Here is a 17,707-nt window from a genome sequence, read left to right as displayed (position 1 = left end):
GCAGCTCCCTGCAGGTGATGATGAAGGCCAGCGGCTGTCTCTGCACAGCCACCCTCATAAGCAGAGGAAAGGTCCTCTGGTACCTCCTGGCATCTACAGCAGAGCCACATTTTAGGTTATTTCCCAAAACTGCAGCCCCCTGAACATGCTCTGGGCTGGGCTTGCCTGGAGCTGAGCTGCCTCTGGCTCTCTTGTGCTGGGATAGCAGCAGTGCCTGTCACCTTCTGCTGGGATCAGAGCCAGGTTACCCCGGTGATGAGCAGCCTTTGTGTGGCCAGACTTGGGGGAGGATAAAGGTACAAAACCAGCTACAAACAGACACAGAATACTAAAGGAACAACCAGGGTGCCACTCCAGAGGGCTGAAAGTTCTTTGCATCCCAAGCAAAGAGGAGCAGCAGGAGCAACCACCATGTCCAGGGAGCCATGGGAAGGAGGAACAACCCCAGGGCACACAGAACTCACCTTCAACATCTCCAGCTGCAATAGTAGCAGGCTTTGTGTCCATTACTCAAATCACACAGACTGCTGATGAGAGTAATGCCATAACCAGTCCCATCAGCTGCTTGTATTCTTTTGGATTGTTAAAATGACAACTGGGCCCCTGATGGAACCTCTTGAAGATCCCTTTGGGAAAACATCAGCCCACCTGAGGTTAACAGGGCACTCAAATGCAGGAGGCTCTTCTGAACAGCAGGAAAAGCCCTTTCCTGAGGGTGACTGAGGGCTGGCACGGAAGTCTCCATCTGCAGGGATACTGACAAGTCACCTGGACGTGGCCCTGGGCTCTGGGTGGCCTGGCTGGAGCAGGGCTTGGACCAGCTGTGTGTGAGATGTGCTACACAGCACAAACTATCCCAGAATCACAGAATGGTTTGGGCTGGGGGGGATGTATAAGTTCATCACATTCCACCCTCTGCCATGGGCAGGGACACCTTCTGCTATCCCAGTTTGCTCCAAGCCTTGAAGTTGCACCCTGGCCTTGAAAATTCCAAGGATGGGACAAGCACAGCTTCTCTTCTAATTAATAGTTTATAAAAACACTGGTCTTGTAAGCCAAAGATTGAAGACTAAATCCCTTCTTAGGAGCTACTCCACCATCCTATCAGGAAGAAAGGATTCAAACCCTCATCTCCAACTCCCAAAGCTGACATTTTTGACTAAACCACTTCCTGACCCTTCCACTGAACAGCCCAAATCGCCCCCCGAGACAACCCTCGCACAACTCCATTCTCAGGAGCCTATCCTACGACTGTGGAGGACTCTACCAGACACCCAGAGCCTCCACGGCTCATGATTTAGGAGGTTCCATTGGGCTCTACAGCCCGCAGCACCACTTTCCCCCCGCCTTACCTCCTCCACCAGGGCAGCGAAGTGCGGCAGGGGCTCGGCGGGCAGGTCCCCGCACAGCAGCTCCGCGGGGCCGGGCCCGGCTGCGGGCGGCCGCAGGAAGAACAGCGCTTTGGTGGCGCTGGGGGGCGGCGGGGGCGGCCCGGGGCACATTCCCAGCTCCCCGCCCGGGCCCCGCCAGGCCAGCAGCGCCGCCGGCCCCGCCGCGCCCCGCACGAAACCGCGGAGCGCCGGATCCGCCGCCCAGCGCCGGCAGCGCTCCGGGGGCAGCGCCAGCGCCCGCGCCGCGCACCGGGCCAGGCGCTGCTCCTCCGGGGCATCATCCCGGGCATCCTCCGGGGGACCCTCCGGGGAGCCCTCCCCCGCTAACCCGGGATCCCCCTCGCTCTCCATCCCCCGACTCCGCAGTGCTTTGTTTGCGAGCAGCCGCCGCCGTTGCCCGGGGGACTCCCGGGAGCCGCTGCTGTGCCCCGCCGGGATGCGAGGGCGGTCCCAGCGCTGCCGCCTCCCTCCGGCTGCTCCGGACCCGTTTCGCTCATCCCGGCAGCGCTGGGCAGCTCCAGCAGTTTTCCAGCCCGGCTCGCTGAGCGGGAATTTTTTTTCCTGACACCGACACCTGTAGCAACCACCTGAAGCTGAAACTTGTGTGCCCGCTGCATTTCCACATCATTAACACCCTCTTCCGTGAAAAGCAGTTCACTATTTTCCAAATAGAAGATCCTTCTGTTTGGAAATTCCCTGGAAAGCTGCATACGGATCCTGTGCAGTCCCAGAGCTGCTCGTGTCACCCCAGCCAGGTTCTTTCTCCTGGGCACCTCAGCCTGCTCCTACCTCCACCTGTCCAGTGACAGGAACATTTTTGTTTTCCCCAGTCCCCTGCTATTCATTAAAGCCCAGCAGTTCTTTTCTGGAGGACACAGATGTGTCAATTCTCCAGTCTCTGCTTTAGACAAGCATCACACTAAAGCATTGCTCATCAACAAAAGATTTGCTGATAGTTTGCCCCTTAATTTCCATACTCAAAATGAAGTCTTAAGACTTGTGTGCAAGCATCATCTCCTGAGTAAGGCCTGGGTATCTAAAAGTTGTCTCCAAAAATGAACTCCTTTATTGGAACAGCACAGAACTCCCCTCCTACTCCCAAACACAGGCATTGGCAAGGGAAGGAGCAAGGCTGTCCCACAAAAAGCCTCAGAAAAACTCCTCTAAACCAGAGACCTCCCCTCTCTCTGCCTGCTGTGCCACTTTCCTGTCCCCTGCATCCAGAGGCAGAACCTGCCCAAGGACACTCACAGCCATGAGGCTCCAACATGATCCAGATCTGATGAGCAAGATCTTGGTCTTTACCCCAAAGTCAGCCAAACCAAGGTCCTTTGCCAGAGAAATCCAGGTATTTGTCTCCTTATTAGTGATCCATACACAACACAGCTTTCTGGAGGTTGGCGAGTGGTTTATTCAGATTCTAAATAAAGGGTTTGGAAAACTGATCTTTTGAATAAAAAACCAGCAGAGAAAACCAAAATAAAATGGGAACACCAATGTACAGATGTATTCTCAGCCCTAATTTAACCTAAACCCCTACAATTGGGTCCCATTTTACTGTTAATTTTCCTCTTATCACCTGGGTTCTGATAGTGAAAGGGGGCATACCCAGCTGAGACATGCTCACCTTCTTCTGGCAAACCCACAGCCCCTCCAGGGCCTCTCACACCTGATCTCTTGCAAAGGTCACACCTGCTGCTGTTACATTATCAATACTTCATAGCATAAACCCCAAAATTAAAACAGTTCAGAGAATTTTTGGTTAAAAGAAGAATTGCCCCACAGACTGGTGAGCCCCCAGAAGGAGCTATGTGGGCAGATCCTGTCTCCACAAGGACCAGTGCTGCTGACAACCCCTGGAGCTGCAGCCCACGGACATCCATGATGAGCAAGCAGACCCAGATGCCCAGGCCAGCCCCTGTCCCGTGGTGCTGGCAGCACCATGCAGTGCCCAAGCCTGTGCAGAGCCAGGCTTCTCTCTCAGAGCAGAGCACTCCCAGCCTTGTCCCTCTCAGTTGGCTGTTTTAAGCTTCTTGTCTGGCAATTCCTGATGGTTCTTGGCTTGTTTTCTTTTCTGGCATGCTGCTTCTGTGCTGTCCCCCCTGGTGAGTTTGTCCAGGACCAGGGCAGTCTCCTTCAGCAGCCTCATCTCCCTCTTCTCCTTCCTCTCCTCCATCTCCACGATGTCATCTGCAAACAAAGCCTTCAGGGGTGGGATCAGCTTTGGGATGGCTGGGAAGTCACCAAAACGAACCTGAAACATAAACACACAGCTCCTGTGTGACAACTGCAGTTTGATTTCCTCACTCCCCCTGGCCTTTGGCCTGTGCAGGCAGCAGGGCACTGCCCCTTCCAGCACCCAGCAGCCCTGACCTCAGCGAGTTATTGATCTTTGCTTCACAGAAATGCTGTGGCCCAGTACAAATTCTGACTGAGAGTGAGCTGCCCTCACTGCCACGAGTGCATTTAGCCAGCTTCTGTCTGCTACAGAAAGCCATTGCAGCAGCTGATGAGTTGGGATGGGAATGGAAGCAAAATTAGGGTTTTTGGCTGGGAATAGCAAGCACAGACCTAAAGTGGCATGAGGCAAGTACTCAAGAATTGGATTTGAGGGCCATCAGCACCTGTCTCACAGCAGCATGGGGAAAGGGTGACACACAGTATCTGCTGCCAGCAGTTAAAGGAGCTGTTTCAGACACTGCTGTTGAGGAGATGGAATACTGATACAAGATGAGCATTTAATTAATGAGGAGCCATCCCAAAATAACACTGACACCATCCCCAGGCCTGGCCCCAAGCTCCCAACTCACCCTCATGTGGTCAAAGGCAATGCCGACCCTGTCGCTGAAGTCCTCGCTGAAGAGCGGGATCTTGGCGTACCTCTGGCTGAAGTGATTGAGCATGATGAACTCTGCATTCATCTTCATGCCAATCTGGATGGCCTGGGAGGTTGTGCTGCAAAAGGAACACGCCCTGGTCACAGCCAGGCTGGCACCCATGGTCACACCACACCAAGTGACCTCATGGGCACAGGCCCCTCTCCCTCGGGCAGCCTGCACTGGTGGAAACTCTGACTTCCACACAACCCTGAGTGCAGGAATGCAGCTGTAATTGTTGCAGCCTTGCATTTAAGAGCTCCACAACCTGTGGACAGGCACCTGTCCCAGGGGTGCCAATAGGCTCAGCTGTGCCTGGCAGGGAATGCTGAGCAGCTGCTGCCACATTTGCCTGGGCAGCACATGGAATCCCTGGCTGCAGGGCTCTCAGTGAGCTGTGAGGGTAAAACAATTCTTCTACCCAGGTTGTACCCATGCAGAGGGTCTTTCCCTCGAGCTGCTCTATTTGTAGAGTTACCAATGTCTGCTTGAAAGCTTTCCCCATTTCTTTTGGGGATGTTGAGAGGAGCTGTGGTGGTCTCAGAGCTGCTGCAATGACCAACACCCCATCTTTATTGTAGAGGAATTCTACACACACCAGAACCTTTGACAGGACTTGGGCCCTTCACCACCAGCTCCAAACACCACACCCAGCTGTGCACCTTTCCCTTCCTAGCAGGGACAGACAGCAGAACACACCCCACCTGTGGGTCTTCTCTATAGCTTCCTTTTCCATGCCATCTTCCAGCGTGGCTTCGTGGATCAGCAGGTTGGCATTTTTACCTGTGCAAACAATCACAAATTCAATCCTTAGATGAAAACTGACCTGCCCAGCTGCCCACAGGAGCCCTCCTGTCCCTCCTCAGCCCGTCACTGTGTGGGAGACACAGCACCAAAGGTTTGGGGATGCCCACTTTGGATACTGACAGATGGAGAACTTTCTCCAAGATTCTGCAAGCAGAGGGTTTTGTTACCTACCCATTTGCACTAAGGCCATGCAGGGCATTGTGTCACCAGAATAAACTACTTTCCAGCCAGACTTGTGGATCACTGAACATGCAAAGGCATTTTTACAGTGTTGGACTTCACAGGTCTGAAACTGAACAAGGATACAAGTGTTAGACTCCAGGTCCCCTCCAGCCACAGAGCCCCCAGCTCAGGAACTCACCTCAGCCAGGTCGTAGCTCTCTAGCAGAGAGCTCACAAACTCCTTGGCTTTGGGTCTGATGTTCTCACAGCCTTTCACAAGACACTGAGAAGGAATCATTCTGGGAGGGAGGGAAGAAGAGATAATTAAGGACAGGTACAAAATAAAACCTGATCTTCTCTTCAAGCAGCTGATTTCTCCCGTTTCTCAGTGTCAGTTCAGTGCCTTGGTATAACCTCTGTATAACCTCTCACTTTCATTGGTGCCCCAGTAACTCACCCAATCACTTCTACCCCATTACCAAACACTCTTCTTCTTGCCCAACTTCCTTTTCCTACAGCAAAGGGAGGCTTGCATATAAACCTCTATTTGAGCAGCACAGCTGAGTACAAACCCCACCCTGCCCTCTGCAGACTGCAAATCCTTGTTCTACAGGCAGTGGAAGGAGTCAGAGCCACCTCCAACAAAGGGCTGGGGGAATGGATGAGTTTGCCTTGAATAAAGACCAAGGACATTTCTCCACACAGAACACTCACTTGATGTCTCCAAGGATCTCCTCACAGTGGTTGTGGTACTCATTCAGCCAAGGCATGATCTGCTCAGGTGCTACCAGAAACAGAGGGCTGAAATCCTGACCCAGGGCTGCCTGAAAAACCAAAGGTGGGGAAAAAAATCAGTGCTAGGTGTACACCAAATCAGAGAGGAGGAATGCTAGGGAAAGGCTGGTGCTCCTCTCCACCTCACCCAAGCCACATTCAGGAGCATAGAAAGTACTCACAAAAGCTCTCCGCCGCTCCATCAGGATATTCACCAGCCCCTGCAAAGGGAACACAGGACACAGCAAGGGAGTCAGAGGCAACAGCTCAGCAAGTTCAGAGTCAGAATAAACAAGAAGGGAGAGGGATTAGAAACACAGACAGATTCAGCAGTGCCTGGGGAATGAATGAAGAGAGGAATGCAGAGCAGGGCTGTGGCAGTAAGGTAGAAAAACCATAGAGAAAGGCTTCCTAAAATCAAGCCTGCTCTCCTGGAATCAGTGGCTGGCCTTGTCAAAGCTAGAATTTTGCAAGTTCCCATGTGAATGCAATCCTATTGTGAGCCATTTTCCTGGGTAAAAAAACAACTTGCACCTGCATCAACTGTTTCTCCACCATTAGATAAAAAAACGAAAGCTGTATTTCACAACTTCCCAGCACATATACACCAGGGGTTTGAGTGACCATTCAATACAGAATAACAACTTGTTGCCAACCAATAAATGTAATTGGCAAGGAAACTACTAACCAAGAGGAGTCACACCTGAGGTCTGTAAAACTGTATAAAATGGAGTTGTATACATAACTCCATAATAATAACAATTATTTAAATAATTTTAATAACCATAGGTATAAATAAATACATAACTAATAAAAACATAAATAAATATAAATATTATATATAAATAGCGAACACCCTATAAATAATATAAATATAAATAATAATAAAACTCCTCCTTAACAATAAAGAATGGGCTTTTTCCACCATGAAGAAAATGGAATTCGTGTGATTCATTCCCATACAGGGCAGCCCACATTGCTCAGCTGGAGCTACCCAGGTAGCTCTGAACCCAAGGTTCAGAGAAGAGGTGCACAAGCCCCTTCCCAGCCCTGAACTCACAGAGTGATGATCTGTGTGCATGTGGGACACAAATACAGCCACGAGGTTACACAGCACTTGGTCCACTTGCTCTCCATAGTGGCGGCAGAGCTGGCCAAAAGTTCCTTCTCCACAGTCCAGGAGCAGGGACCTGGTAGCACTGGTGAGAGGTGACAGAGACATTCAGAAGCCACCCAGAGCTCTGAGCAGGGCCAGGCAGGGAGGGGGATTTTGGGGCTGGAAGGTGGAGATCAGAGCCCTGGCGTTCACCTGGTGTTCAGCAGCGTGGAACTGACATTGCGGATTTTCATTGGGATTGCAGATCCTGTTCCCAAGAACACAATCTCAGGATAAGCACCCACATTTCCTAGAGAAAACAGACAACAAGGATTTGGAGGCAAATGTTCTCCACACGTTGCCCAGTCAGACACCATCTAATTCACCAGCACAGTAACTCCAGAGCCAACATGGCCAGCACAGGCATTTCTGCCCCCTCAGCAGGAGGTTTACAAGGGAAGGCAGAACAAGCCCAACCACTTCACAGCTTCATCTGGGCTCTGAAGCAGTGGGTGTACCACCAAGAGCTCCTATTTCCCACTACACTGATCCTGATCTGTACCTGGTACAGCAGACAGGCTCTCCTTGCACTCCTTCACACGGGTCTGGAAGTCAGGGAGATCCAAGGCCTCGCTGACAAACTCCTCAGGATCACAGACAGTCACAGCATCTCTGCAACAACAGAACACCCATCAGCATGGGGCAAGGCAGGAGCTGAAACAGCCCTTTTCAGAGCAAAGTGCCAAACTCCTGTGACAAAACAGCCCTACAACAAAGGGACAAACGCTCTTTCCATTTTGAGGGGTTGGAGAAGACACATCCACAACTGTGGTATGTGCCAAAAAGGCCTGGTTGGGCTGAGCCAGGCAGAGAAATGATCATTCCACCAAGTGGAGAAGCTCCTGCAATAGCACTTCATCCCATCCAGAGCTGCCAGGCACTAGAGGGCACTGCAAGGCAGCACAGAAAGTCCTGCAAGAGGAGCAGACACCTAAAGGGATCCAGGCACTGATGAAAAGTGTAAGAAACCTGTGACCTGGGTCTGCTTCAGAGCATGTCTACAGGTCTTCAGTTACCTCAACAGAGAAGCTTAAACTCTTCTTGGCACCTGTATCTTCCTGTTGTGCCCAGCAAGGACAGAAATCTGAGCCATGGTAGCTGAAATCCCCTTGCCCCCTGTGGTCCCTGGCCCTTAAGGTTCTCACCCATTTGCCCACCCAGGAGCAATGCTAGTAACTGTTTTAGAGCTTTCAGCTCTAATGTCAGGCCTTCCAGGTCTTCAGAAGGTAAGACTCCCCAAAAACTCTCTCTCTGCCCTCATCTGTTCTGCCACAGCCACAGCTGGGTCACAGCATGAGTCAAAGCAAAGGACAGAGGACCACAAGGCTACAGGAGCAAGGGACAGAAACAACACTCCCAAAAACTGGCCAGGTGTTGTTCTCAGTGGTTCCCTCTTCCATGTGCTACACCTTGTCTGAGACTTTCAGGGGCAGGGACACAGCCCTCAAAAGCTCCCTCAGCACAGGCACCAGAAAGGATCTGCAGGGGATCCTGACACAGTGCCCTCCCTCACCAAAAAGCTGCTTCAGCAAACACCCAAAACCTGGGAAGAAAAAGGCTCCCACTGACCTTTGCCACTCCTGCTGTGGCCTGAGGTGGTATTTCAGGAGGCACTCCCCTCTCACGATGGGCACAGGGCACACAGCCTCTGCTTCCTGCAGGAGGAGGCTGAAGTGAGACACAGCCCTTGCTGAGGGCAGCAGGCACAGGGGCAAGGTGGGCCAGGATTACCTTGCTCTGGTAGGTGGTGAGCAGAGGGAAGATCTCAGGGTGGATGAGGTTCAGCTGAGTCTGGATCTTGTAGCTGCGTGGGTTGTGCACAGCAGAGGAGTTTTCATTGAGCACCAAGTGCTGAGTGCCAGGCCCAAATCTGCCAGAGGACAACAATGCCCAACAGCTTCACATTAGAACTGGGTATATGTGCATACCTGAGCTAAAAACCTCACCTGAGCCAGCAGAGCCCTCTTTTTGGAGCTCTTTACTTTGGAACAAGATGTGAACCAGCAAAACAGGCTGCTGCCCACAGAGACAGAGCCCAGAGCACAGCACACATACCTGTGCATCCACTGCTGGTAGCGGCTGTCTCGCAGCACTGCCTCGGGGGTCATGTGGATAACCAAGGCCACCTGGTGCTCAGCAGCTCCCTCCTGGTACCTGGGACACATGCAAGCACAAAGAACATCTGTGCTCCAGTCCACATCCTTGGCATGCCCTCCCCTCTCCCCCTTTGGTGCCACCAGAGATGCCCCCTGAGGCAGGCATGTCAGACATGTTTTATGAAAAAATCCTTTCCTTAGGATTTTTCCTCCTGAGAAGCCTCAGGAACAAAATCTAAAAATTGATTATCTGCTGCTGTGGAATGCAACAAGTAGATCTGTGATTGGTCTCATGTGGTTGTTTCTAATTAATGGCCAATCACAGTCAGCTGGCTCAGACTCTGTCCGAGCCACAAGCTTTTACTATTCATTCTTTCTGATTCTATTCTTAGCCAGCCTTCTGATGAAACCCTTTCTTCTATTCTTTTAGTATAGTTTTAATGTAGTATATTTCATAAAGTAATAAATCAGCCTTCTGAAACATGGAGTCAGATGCTCATCTCTTCCCTCATCCTAAAACCCCTGTGAACACTGGCACACAGGCAGAGCAGGGATTTATTTTCAGAGCATGGAGCTCCAGCACTGCACCCAAGCCACAAGGCTCAGACCATTTGCTGACACCTCCACTGTCCCCCACAGGGCAGTTCCTCTCCTCCATCAACATCTGCAGAGCCTCAGTGCAGGAGCCCAAATGCTTCTGCAGAAGCCCTACAGAGTTATGTGCAGTCCAGGCTTCCAGCAACCTCCACTGCTCCCCAGGCAGACACCAGGGCACATTCCTGCTCTGGAGGTCCTTGGGGAAAACAGGCCCATGGCAGTCACAGAACCCACAGGTTCTGCCTTTCCTAAAAGCCCCAAAATGCACCACCAAAATCCTTTCTTGTATCTGAAGCTCCTTAACAGTGCCAAAGAGCTCAGACATCAGCAATGAGAAACAGCACACCTGGGCTAGAACAAGAACAAAACCAAATCTCAGCCCAGGTCCTTCCCCAGGCCCTGCAGTGCCCCAGCCCTACCTTTGGAAGGTCTCATTTTCACAGACAGCATCCACAAAGCCCTCGTGGGGACACTCCAGCACGAGGAACACTGGGCCAGGGTCAGTGGGGGTGCACAGCTCCTCAGGAAAGAGCTGCAGGCAGATACACAGTGGTCACAGCACAGCCAGCCTGCACACACAGCCCTGCCTGCACCTCTGTGTCCGACTCCTTCAGTCACACAGAGCCCAGCAGCCACTCCCAGAGCTCAGTGCACCCAGCCAGGGCAGCTCTGGGGCCCCTTCTGCTCTCATTTCACAGCAAAATCCAATGTGTGTAACAGCAAATCCCAACCCTGGCCTCACAGAAACCACAACCTAACCAAGGAGGAGAATTTCAGCAGTTTTGAGGTTCCCATGACAGATTCAGATGGTAGCAAAAGCATGTGTAAGAACAAAAAGGCTTTATAAAATTCTTGTGACACAAAGATGTGCTGATCCTGTCTCCCAGGTCAGGATCTTCACTTGCAGATCACCTGGGCATGGCCAGAGCGGGCTCTGCCTCTCACTCCAGTGTTAGAGATGCAGAGCCTGTACCTCAGAACTACTGAGTTTATTTTGGTGTCAGTGATGGCTGCACAGGCATTTAACCCCCAGATTTAAACAATGCAGGGATTAACTCCACCAGCTCACTCCTAGACCTGCAGCAGCTTTGGAGAGGGGAGATGAAGCAGCTCTGCCAAACAGCAAACACCCAGCCACACCTACACAGGAGTTCATTCCCTGATCAGCACCCCAACAGCCCCAGGCATGCCACAGTCAGCAACAACCTGGATGTCCTGGCAGGCAAAGCATTCTGCACAAAAATTGTCACCCTGGGAGCCCAGTGAAGGAGGGAGAGTGGCAGAGCCACAACAGAAACATAGACACATCTTACCTCTTTGCCTTCATAAGTGATGCTCTCCCCATTTTTGAGAGCTGTAATGATGGGAAGGATGGCTGGAGTGCCCCTGAGAACAAGGCCACAGAAATATTTAGCTGCCAGCACCCCCGTGCCTGCTCCTGCTGCCCCTTGGCCCAGGCTGGGCTCTCATACTCACACTGGCAGGCCCAGCTCCTGGGCTTTAGCTGCAAGGAATTTCCCTTTCCTCGGGTGAACCTGCAGAGAGTCAAACACAATTATCACCCAAATTAAGAGGGCCATGAAACAGGGTCATGTACTGCCAGCTTAAAAGCTTCTCCACAAATCAAGGGAATGTTTTGTCCTTTTTCAGTTCCACAGCCACTGCTCCAGTTTACCCCAAAAAGGCTTTTCTGGGCTCTCTGCTTTCCAGGATCATGCTGCTGCCTCTTGCTCCCCTCTCTAGCCAAGCAAGCACAACAGCCTGCCCTCCTCTGAGGGTTAAACAGGAATGGAGCCTGTACACACATAACCACTGCTGGATTCTGAAAAACACCTCCAGGTTTACACATTCCTACTCATGCTACAGCAGTAACTCTGACACTTGAAAAGCAGAAACACATTAGAGCTTCAAAGCCCTACTTGAAAACACTGTCTCCATTTAAATCCTGCAGTAAATGGCATTAGGAAACATTTCCCTATAGAGGGTGGTCAGTGCCCCAAGCCTGTGTTTAAGAGATGGTTGAATAATGCCCTTAATAATATGTTTTAAATTTTGGGCAGCCTGAAATAGCAGGCAGCTGGACTAGATGGCTCAACCCTGGCTGGATTTGGCTTAGAGCAACCTGATCTAATGGAAGGTGTCCCTGCCCACAGGGACATGGAATGAGATTATCTTTAAGGTCTCTTCCAACTCAACTCATCCTGTGGTTATAGATGATCACTGTATGTCCCTTCCCCCTGAAATACCCTGTTTTATTCTCTTATCTGTTGTGTTGGTTTAGAGACCCTGTGCCCAAACTCACTTTGCAAAGAAAAGCTGTCACCAGCTCAGGATGCTTCCTTGCACATTTCTGCTCATCACCTGTAAAACAAAGCAAAATCACAAAAAAAATAATCACTTGCTTTTCTTAAAACCAAAACATACCAAAATTTGCTAAAGCATTAACAGGAACATTATCCACTTAACTTGGAGCTCAGCAGCAAAATCTTATGAACACCCAAGGCCAGAGAGCCAATGGGTTCAAATACAGGAAGCCAAACTAAAACCCAAGACTGAAAATCAGCCCAGCATCCACCTGTAATTAAATTACAAAGGTTGGAGCACCTACCCCAGCCAGAAGCAAACTACCACAGGGACTAATCACACCCAAGCAACAATCATGTCCAATTTCTAGGTCTTTTAAGTTCTCTATAACTTCCAAAGAACAATTTCTGCTCCATGGAACCTTCCAGCTGAGCTTCTCTACCAACCTCACTTTCAGACAGCAAATGGCTCAGAGAACAAATTCCTATCCCTTGGAATCATCTCATTCAAGTTAAAAAGGCCATTCCATGTGTTTCACCTGCTTTCTTTGGGCTCTCTTTTCCTTCCTCCAAGCTTTGCTGTGCAGCTCTCGGGGATCCAGGCCCTGTGTCCCCTTTAGGGCTGTTTCTACCTTGGGGAGATGCTCCAGGACTCCGAGGGGGTGAACTTCCAGCAGCCAGTGGTTTTGCTGTCCCAAATCCAATAAAAGCAGACAAAGATCACTCAATCCACAGTAACAAAAAAGAAAATCATGAGTAGCATTCCCTCCTCCATGGCAGTCAGGTTTAAACTGCACCAGAATACAGAGCTCCTCTCCCAGTCCAGCTTGCACTTGCATTCTGCAGTCACTTATTTCAGGAGCCATCCCTCACCAAGTCCTTCTCCCCAAACTGCCAAACTCTGTCAAGTCTGTGCTGCACCCTCAGTATCACATTTTGCAGCAGAAAGAATGCAGCTGGCTGAGAAAGCCAAACCCCAGGATGCCCACAGGTCATTACATCCACCCACACCTACACGAACAAGCCTGACTCAGCAGGTCTTGCTATTTAAATGAGATGCTTCTCCTGAGAAAAGCAAATTAATGAACCTCTGCTTACTCAGAAGCTGCTCCTTAACCTTCATTGTGCCTCCCCTGTCTCCCTGCAGCAGCAGGGCTCACCTGTCAGAGGGATCTGGCAGACAGTCATTGTCTCATCCTTGTACTCAGGCTCTGTGTGCAACTGCACAGCTGGGAAGAGATCAAAACCCACCATTAACAAGTGCATAAGCAGATATTCACACTCTTCAAGGATATAAATCAGAAAAGTGTGTTTGTCTTTCTTTAACACAATCTGCTGAGCGCTCCCCTTCCCTTTCTCTGCCCAACTGAACACTCCAATGAACAATTAAAGTTTTAAAAGCCCATCATCCTCATGGTGCCATGATGAGCAAATTCACTGGCCGACTCTAGAAGCAAACTGCCTTCAGTGTTTTAAAACGAAATGATGTCTGAATCAGCCAACCTGAGCAGAAACAGAGCTGGAAACACTGTTGTGAGGGGTTTAACAGTGTATCAGAGCAAAACAAATGTTTAAAACATCCTCAGAGTGGATCCAAACCAGAGGCTGAGGCTGCTGCTCGGCAATGAGACCTTGGCTAGAGAGGAAACAAAGTTCCAAATTCCTCAGCTCCACATCCCTGACCCCCCGACCTACCTAAATCCATCCTTTTGAGGGGCCCAGGGAAGAGGCGAATGGCTTTCAAGTAGTTTTGCTGGAAAAAAGGAGAAAGGCTGTCAGGAGGACAGGAGCAGTGCCATGCCAAACACCCCAAAGAGCCAGCCAGACCAAGCTGAGCAGCTCAGACAGCTCAGGGCAGGCACTGTGCCTTCAGAAAGGCAAAGAGCCACTGTCCCCACCCCCTCCAGCCGTGAAATTAGTCAGCAGAAACTGCAAGGAAATAAAACCACTACAACAACGCTGAGGACTGCAAATTTCTGGTCCAGACACGGCATTAGGCTGGCAAGGACCACATCAAACAGGAGAGCAGAGACTGAGCTCCTATTACTGTAAAATGGGGAGGGAGCAGGCAAGGGAACAAAGACCCTCCCCTCTCCCCAAAGCTGCTTTATGAGGATATGAGACTACAACACAGGTGCAGGAGATTTCTGAGATTTGGATTTCCAAGCCAGCCCTTTGTGCTGACACAAATTCAGAGCAGCATTTCACACCTGCACAGATATTCCCTTTGCCACCAGCTCTCCAAGTTCCAGGGTGAGCTTTAACCCTTTGAGGGTTTGCTCTGCCTTGTGCACCTTGCCATACTCACCAGCTTTGGTGGCCCCAGGAACACACACCTCTGGAGCCCTATGGCCTTCAGGGTGAGGATCATCCCTAAGAGCAAGCAGAGAAACAGCTTTATCACAGCTCCAGTGAGCACTGGCAGATTCCAAAAGAGCCCTCTCTGTTCAGGAGTGCTTGGCCTCTCCACAAAGGCCAGAACTACACCCGGACCTGAATTTTGTGGCAGTTTCAACATGTCACTTGCCTCTACAGATAAAGAAAATACACATCTTGATAAAATTAATCTCAAGCAAGGCATCAGAACAGATCATTAATCTCCTCCTTTTCTTGGAGATTTCCAGAATTTTAATGGACAAGATCCACGGCCATCTATCCTAACCTCATCCTGCACTGAGCAAAATGGTGCCCACAAATTTTTGTGTGCTCCTTTGGACTAAGACCAGCTTGATACCCTGCTGGCAACATGGCTAACACCTCCTGCTCAGGAGATTTTGGGCAGCTGAATCCAGGCATGCTGGACAGGCAGGGCCTGTCCCACCACGTGTCTGCAGTGAGCACTGAGTGCTGTGTCCAGTTCTGGCCCCTCAGTTTGGGAAGGATGTTGAGATGCTTGAGCACATCCAGAGGAGGCAACAAGGCTGGTGAGGGGCTGGGAACACAAACCCTGTGTTGAATGTTTGAAAGAGCTGGGGCTGTTTAGCCTGGAGAAGAGGAGGCTCAGAGGTGCCCTTATTGTTCTCTACACCTTCCTGAAGGGAGGTTGTGGACAGGTGGGGTCGGTCTCTGACAGAACCAGAGGACACAGTCTCCAGCTACGTCAGGGAAGGGATAGCTTGGATATTACGAAAAAAAATTCACTGAAAAAATAATAAAGTACTGGAATGCTCTTCCCAGGGAGGTGGTAGAATCACCATCTCTGGATGTGTTTAAAAAAAGCCTGGACATTGCACTTGGTGCTATAGTTGAGGTGTTGGGGCTGGGTTGGACTCAATGACCTTAGAGGTCTCTTCCAACCTCATCATTCTGTGATTCTGCAGTGTCACACAAAGCCCTGCCCAGTCCAACTCCTGCTCAGGAGATTTCAGACAGCTGAATCCAGGCATGCCGGACAGGCAGGACCTGTCTCACCACGTATCTGCAGTATCACAGATACAGGGCTGGGGCTCAGCACCTTCTGTTCAGGAGATTTTGGGCAGCTGAAGCCAGGCACGCTGCTCACCAGGGCCTGTCCCACCACGTGTCTGCACTGCACAGAGCCCCAGCCCAGCCCAACACCTCCTGCTCAGGCGATTTCGGGAACAAATCCGCCGCAGAGCCCCAGCCCAGCCGCAGATGTCGCCGTCCCCAGCGCCGCCTGGAACACCCAACAAACCGCACGGGCCCCGGCAGTGACCGCGTCCTGCCGCACTCACCGGGCAGCCCCCCGACGTTGGCCCAGGACACGCGGCTCAGGAAGATGCTGTCCAGGTGGGAGATCTTCAGCCTGCGGGGCACAGGGGGTGAGCGGGGCCCGCTGAGCCCCCGGTGTCCCCCCGGTGTCCCGCACTTACTTGTGCTCCTGCATGGCGCGCTGCGTGCCCTCGCCGCAGTTGAACAGATACCTGCGGGGACAGCGCGGTCAGGACGGGCCGGGCCGGGGACCATCACCGCCGCTGCCGCCGCCATTCCCGCACTCACCGGTTGAACTCGGAGAACACGTACACGGCGGCCCCCGCGTCGCGGCTGCCGGCCGCCACCACCTGCACGTACACGGTGTTGGGCCCCGCCAGGCCGGTGCCCGCGCTCCGCCGCCGCTCGCGGGCCCACACGTGCCGGGGCACGTCCTTGGGGCGCCGCCGGGGCCCGCCCGCCGCCGATGGCCCCTCGGCCATGGCCCGGGCCGCGCCACCGGGGCCCGCCCGCAGCCGCCGCCACACGAGCGCCCGCGCCAGCGCCCACATCCGCGTGCCCGCCCCGCCCGGCGGGCCGCGGCCAATGAGAGCAGAGAAATGCCCGCGGAGGACCGCCCCCCTTCGTTACGTCATGCTGGCGGGCCAATGGGGAGTGAGAACTGCGGGTGCAGCCCCGCCCCTGAGGCGCCGCTGGGCTGCCCGGCTGCTCACACGTGACTGGGCTCTGCCGGTCGGTGTTCGGGGAATTCCGCTCCGGGCGGTTTTGTGTCCGGTCCGGGTGGATCAGTGTCCGGTCACCGCCGGTTCAGTGTCCGGTCATTGCCAGTTCTATGTCCGGTCCAGTCCGTTCCGTGTCCGGTCCCTGCCGGGGCTCTGGGGACACAGCCCTGGAGCCCTGACCTCCATCAGGGGGTTGAGCCTCTCAGAACCCCTCTGAACTCCTGAGTGTTTGTTTTGGTTTAGGGCAAATTTGGGAGAGAACTTTTAAAAGGGCTTTTTTAGAAAACAGATTTAATTGTTTGTTGTTTTTTTTTTTTAAATTCCCCAGTGTGATAGATGAATAATGCCGTGATTGACAATAGACAAATATCATGTATAATAATACGTATATGATACGATAATAGACAAATATCATTAATATAGGTTAAGAAAAGTTTTATCGATTTATAGTTACGTTTTAGCCCCTTGCATTGTCATCAAGGGACAGCTGGGGTTGGGACATTTGGGAGGGTCAGATTGTCCCTATGGTGACTCTGACCTCTAATCAGAATTTAAGGAATGATCTCCACGACTGGACAGCAAAGAAGGAATTGATGGACAGAACTTTGAGAGGGGTTAAAGGGTTAAAAAGAGAAAAAACCTCAATGTGTGGTTGAGCACATTGTGGGAAAAATCCTCTGCTCCTGGTGCTGTAATGTTCTCTCTATTCAGTCTCCTGTTGTATTTTTGATAAGGTTTAATAAACTTTTCAAAAATTATGAAAAGTGAGTAACCATTTCTCTCACCAGGTGTCACGGACATATTTTATGGAAAATCCTTTCTTTAGGATCTTTTCTCCTGAGAAGCTGAGAGGCCTCAGAAATGAAATGTAAACAATGGTTATCTGCTGCTGTGGAATGCAACAGGTGCATCTGTGATTGGTCTCATGTGGTTGTTTCTAATTAATGGTCAGTCAAAGTCCAGCTGTCTCAGACTCTCTGGTCAGTCACAAGATTTTATTATCATTCCATTTCTTTCCTTTTCCAGCCTTCTGATGAAATCCTTTCTTCTATTCTTTTAGTACAGTTTTAATATATCATTTTCTTTTCATATAATATATATAATAAAATAATAAACCAGCCTTCTGAAACATGGAGTCAAGATTCTCGTCT

General features: G+C 51.3%; 2 protein-coding genes across 2 annotated transcripts in view; both read right to left on the bottom strand.

The window, feature by feature from the left end:
• The window catches only part of LOC135455563 (dynein axonemal heavy chain 9-like), a 34,554-nt gene extending 32,812 nt beyond the window's left edge, over positions 1 to 1,742 (bottom strand). The window contains exon 1 of the mRNA XM_064728892.1: positions 1,353 to 1,742. Within this exon, the coding sequence (XP_064584962.1) occupies positions 1,353 to 1,742 (390 nt within the window). The remainder of the gene's footprint in view (positions 1 to 1,352) is intronic.
• A 1,036-nt stretch (positions 1,743 to 2,778) lies between these two features.
• On the bottom strand, positions 2,779 to 16,364 carry ELAC2 (elaC ribonuclease Z 2). The gene is made up of 24 exons (XM_064728595.1): positions 16,123 to 16,364; positions 15,996 to 16,046; positions 15,858 to 15,928; positions 14,471 to 14,535; positions 13,858 to 13,915; positions 13,323 to 13,391; positions 12,702 to 12,851; positions 12,162 to 12,220; positions 11,336 to 11,394; positions 11,173 to 11,245; positions 10,279 to 10,391; positions 9,222 to 9,320; positions 8,898 to 9,036; positions 8,736 to 8,821; positions 7,669 to 7,778; positions 7,320 to 7,416; positions 7,071 to 7,209; positions 6,193 to 6,231; positions 5,951 to 6,060; positions 5,436 to 5,535; positions 5,246 to 5,366; positions 4,972 to 5,050; positions 4,202 to 4,346; positions 2,779 to 3,645 (listed from the first exon to the last, which is right to left on the bottom strand). The coding sequence occupies exons 1-24, from the start codon at positions 16,314 to 16,316 to the stop codon at positions 3,403 to 3,405; spliced, it is 2,469 nt and encodes an 822-aa protein (XP_064584665.1). The 5' UTR covers positions 16,317 to 16,364; the 3' UTR covers positions 2,779 to 3,402.
• Between the last annotated feature and the right edge of the window lie 1,343 nt (positions 16,365 to 17,707).

Source organism: Zonotrichia leucophrys, chromosome 18 (genome assembly GCF_028769735.1).
Source record: "Zonotrichia leucophrys gambelii isolate GWCS_2022_RI chromosome 18, RI_Zleu_2.0, whole genome shotgun sequence".
NCBI lineage: Eukaryota > Metazoa > Chordata > Aves > Passeriformes > Passerellidae > Zonotrichia > Zonotrichia leucophrys.
The sequence above is the reverse complement of the archived record's forward strand: the minus strand, read 5'-3'. Positions and strand labels throughout refer to the sequence as shown.

Coding starts and splice junctions, on each gene's coding strand:
- ELAC2 (XM_064728595.1), bottom strand. CDS start 16,316: ATGGCCGAGGGGCCATCGGCGGCGGGCGGGCCCCGGCGGCGCCCCAAG. Junction 11,395..12,161: donor TGACAGCTTTTCTTTGCAAA/GTGAGTTTGGGC, acceptor GACTCTCTGCAG/GTTCACCCGAGGAAAGGGAA. Junction 5,051..5,245: donor CATGGCCTTAGTGCAAATGG/GTAGGTAACAAA, acceptor TTGTTTGCACAG/GTAAAAATGCCAACCTGCTG.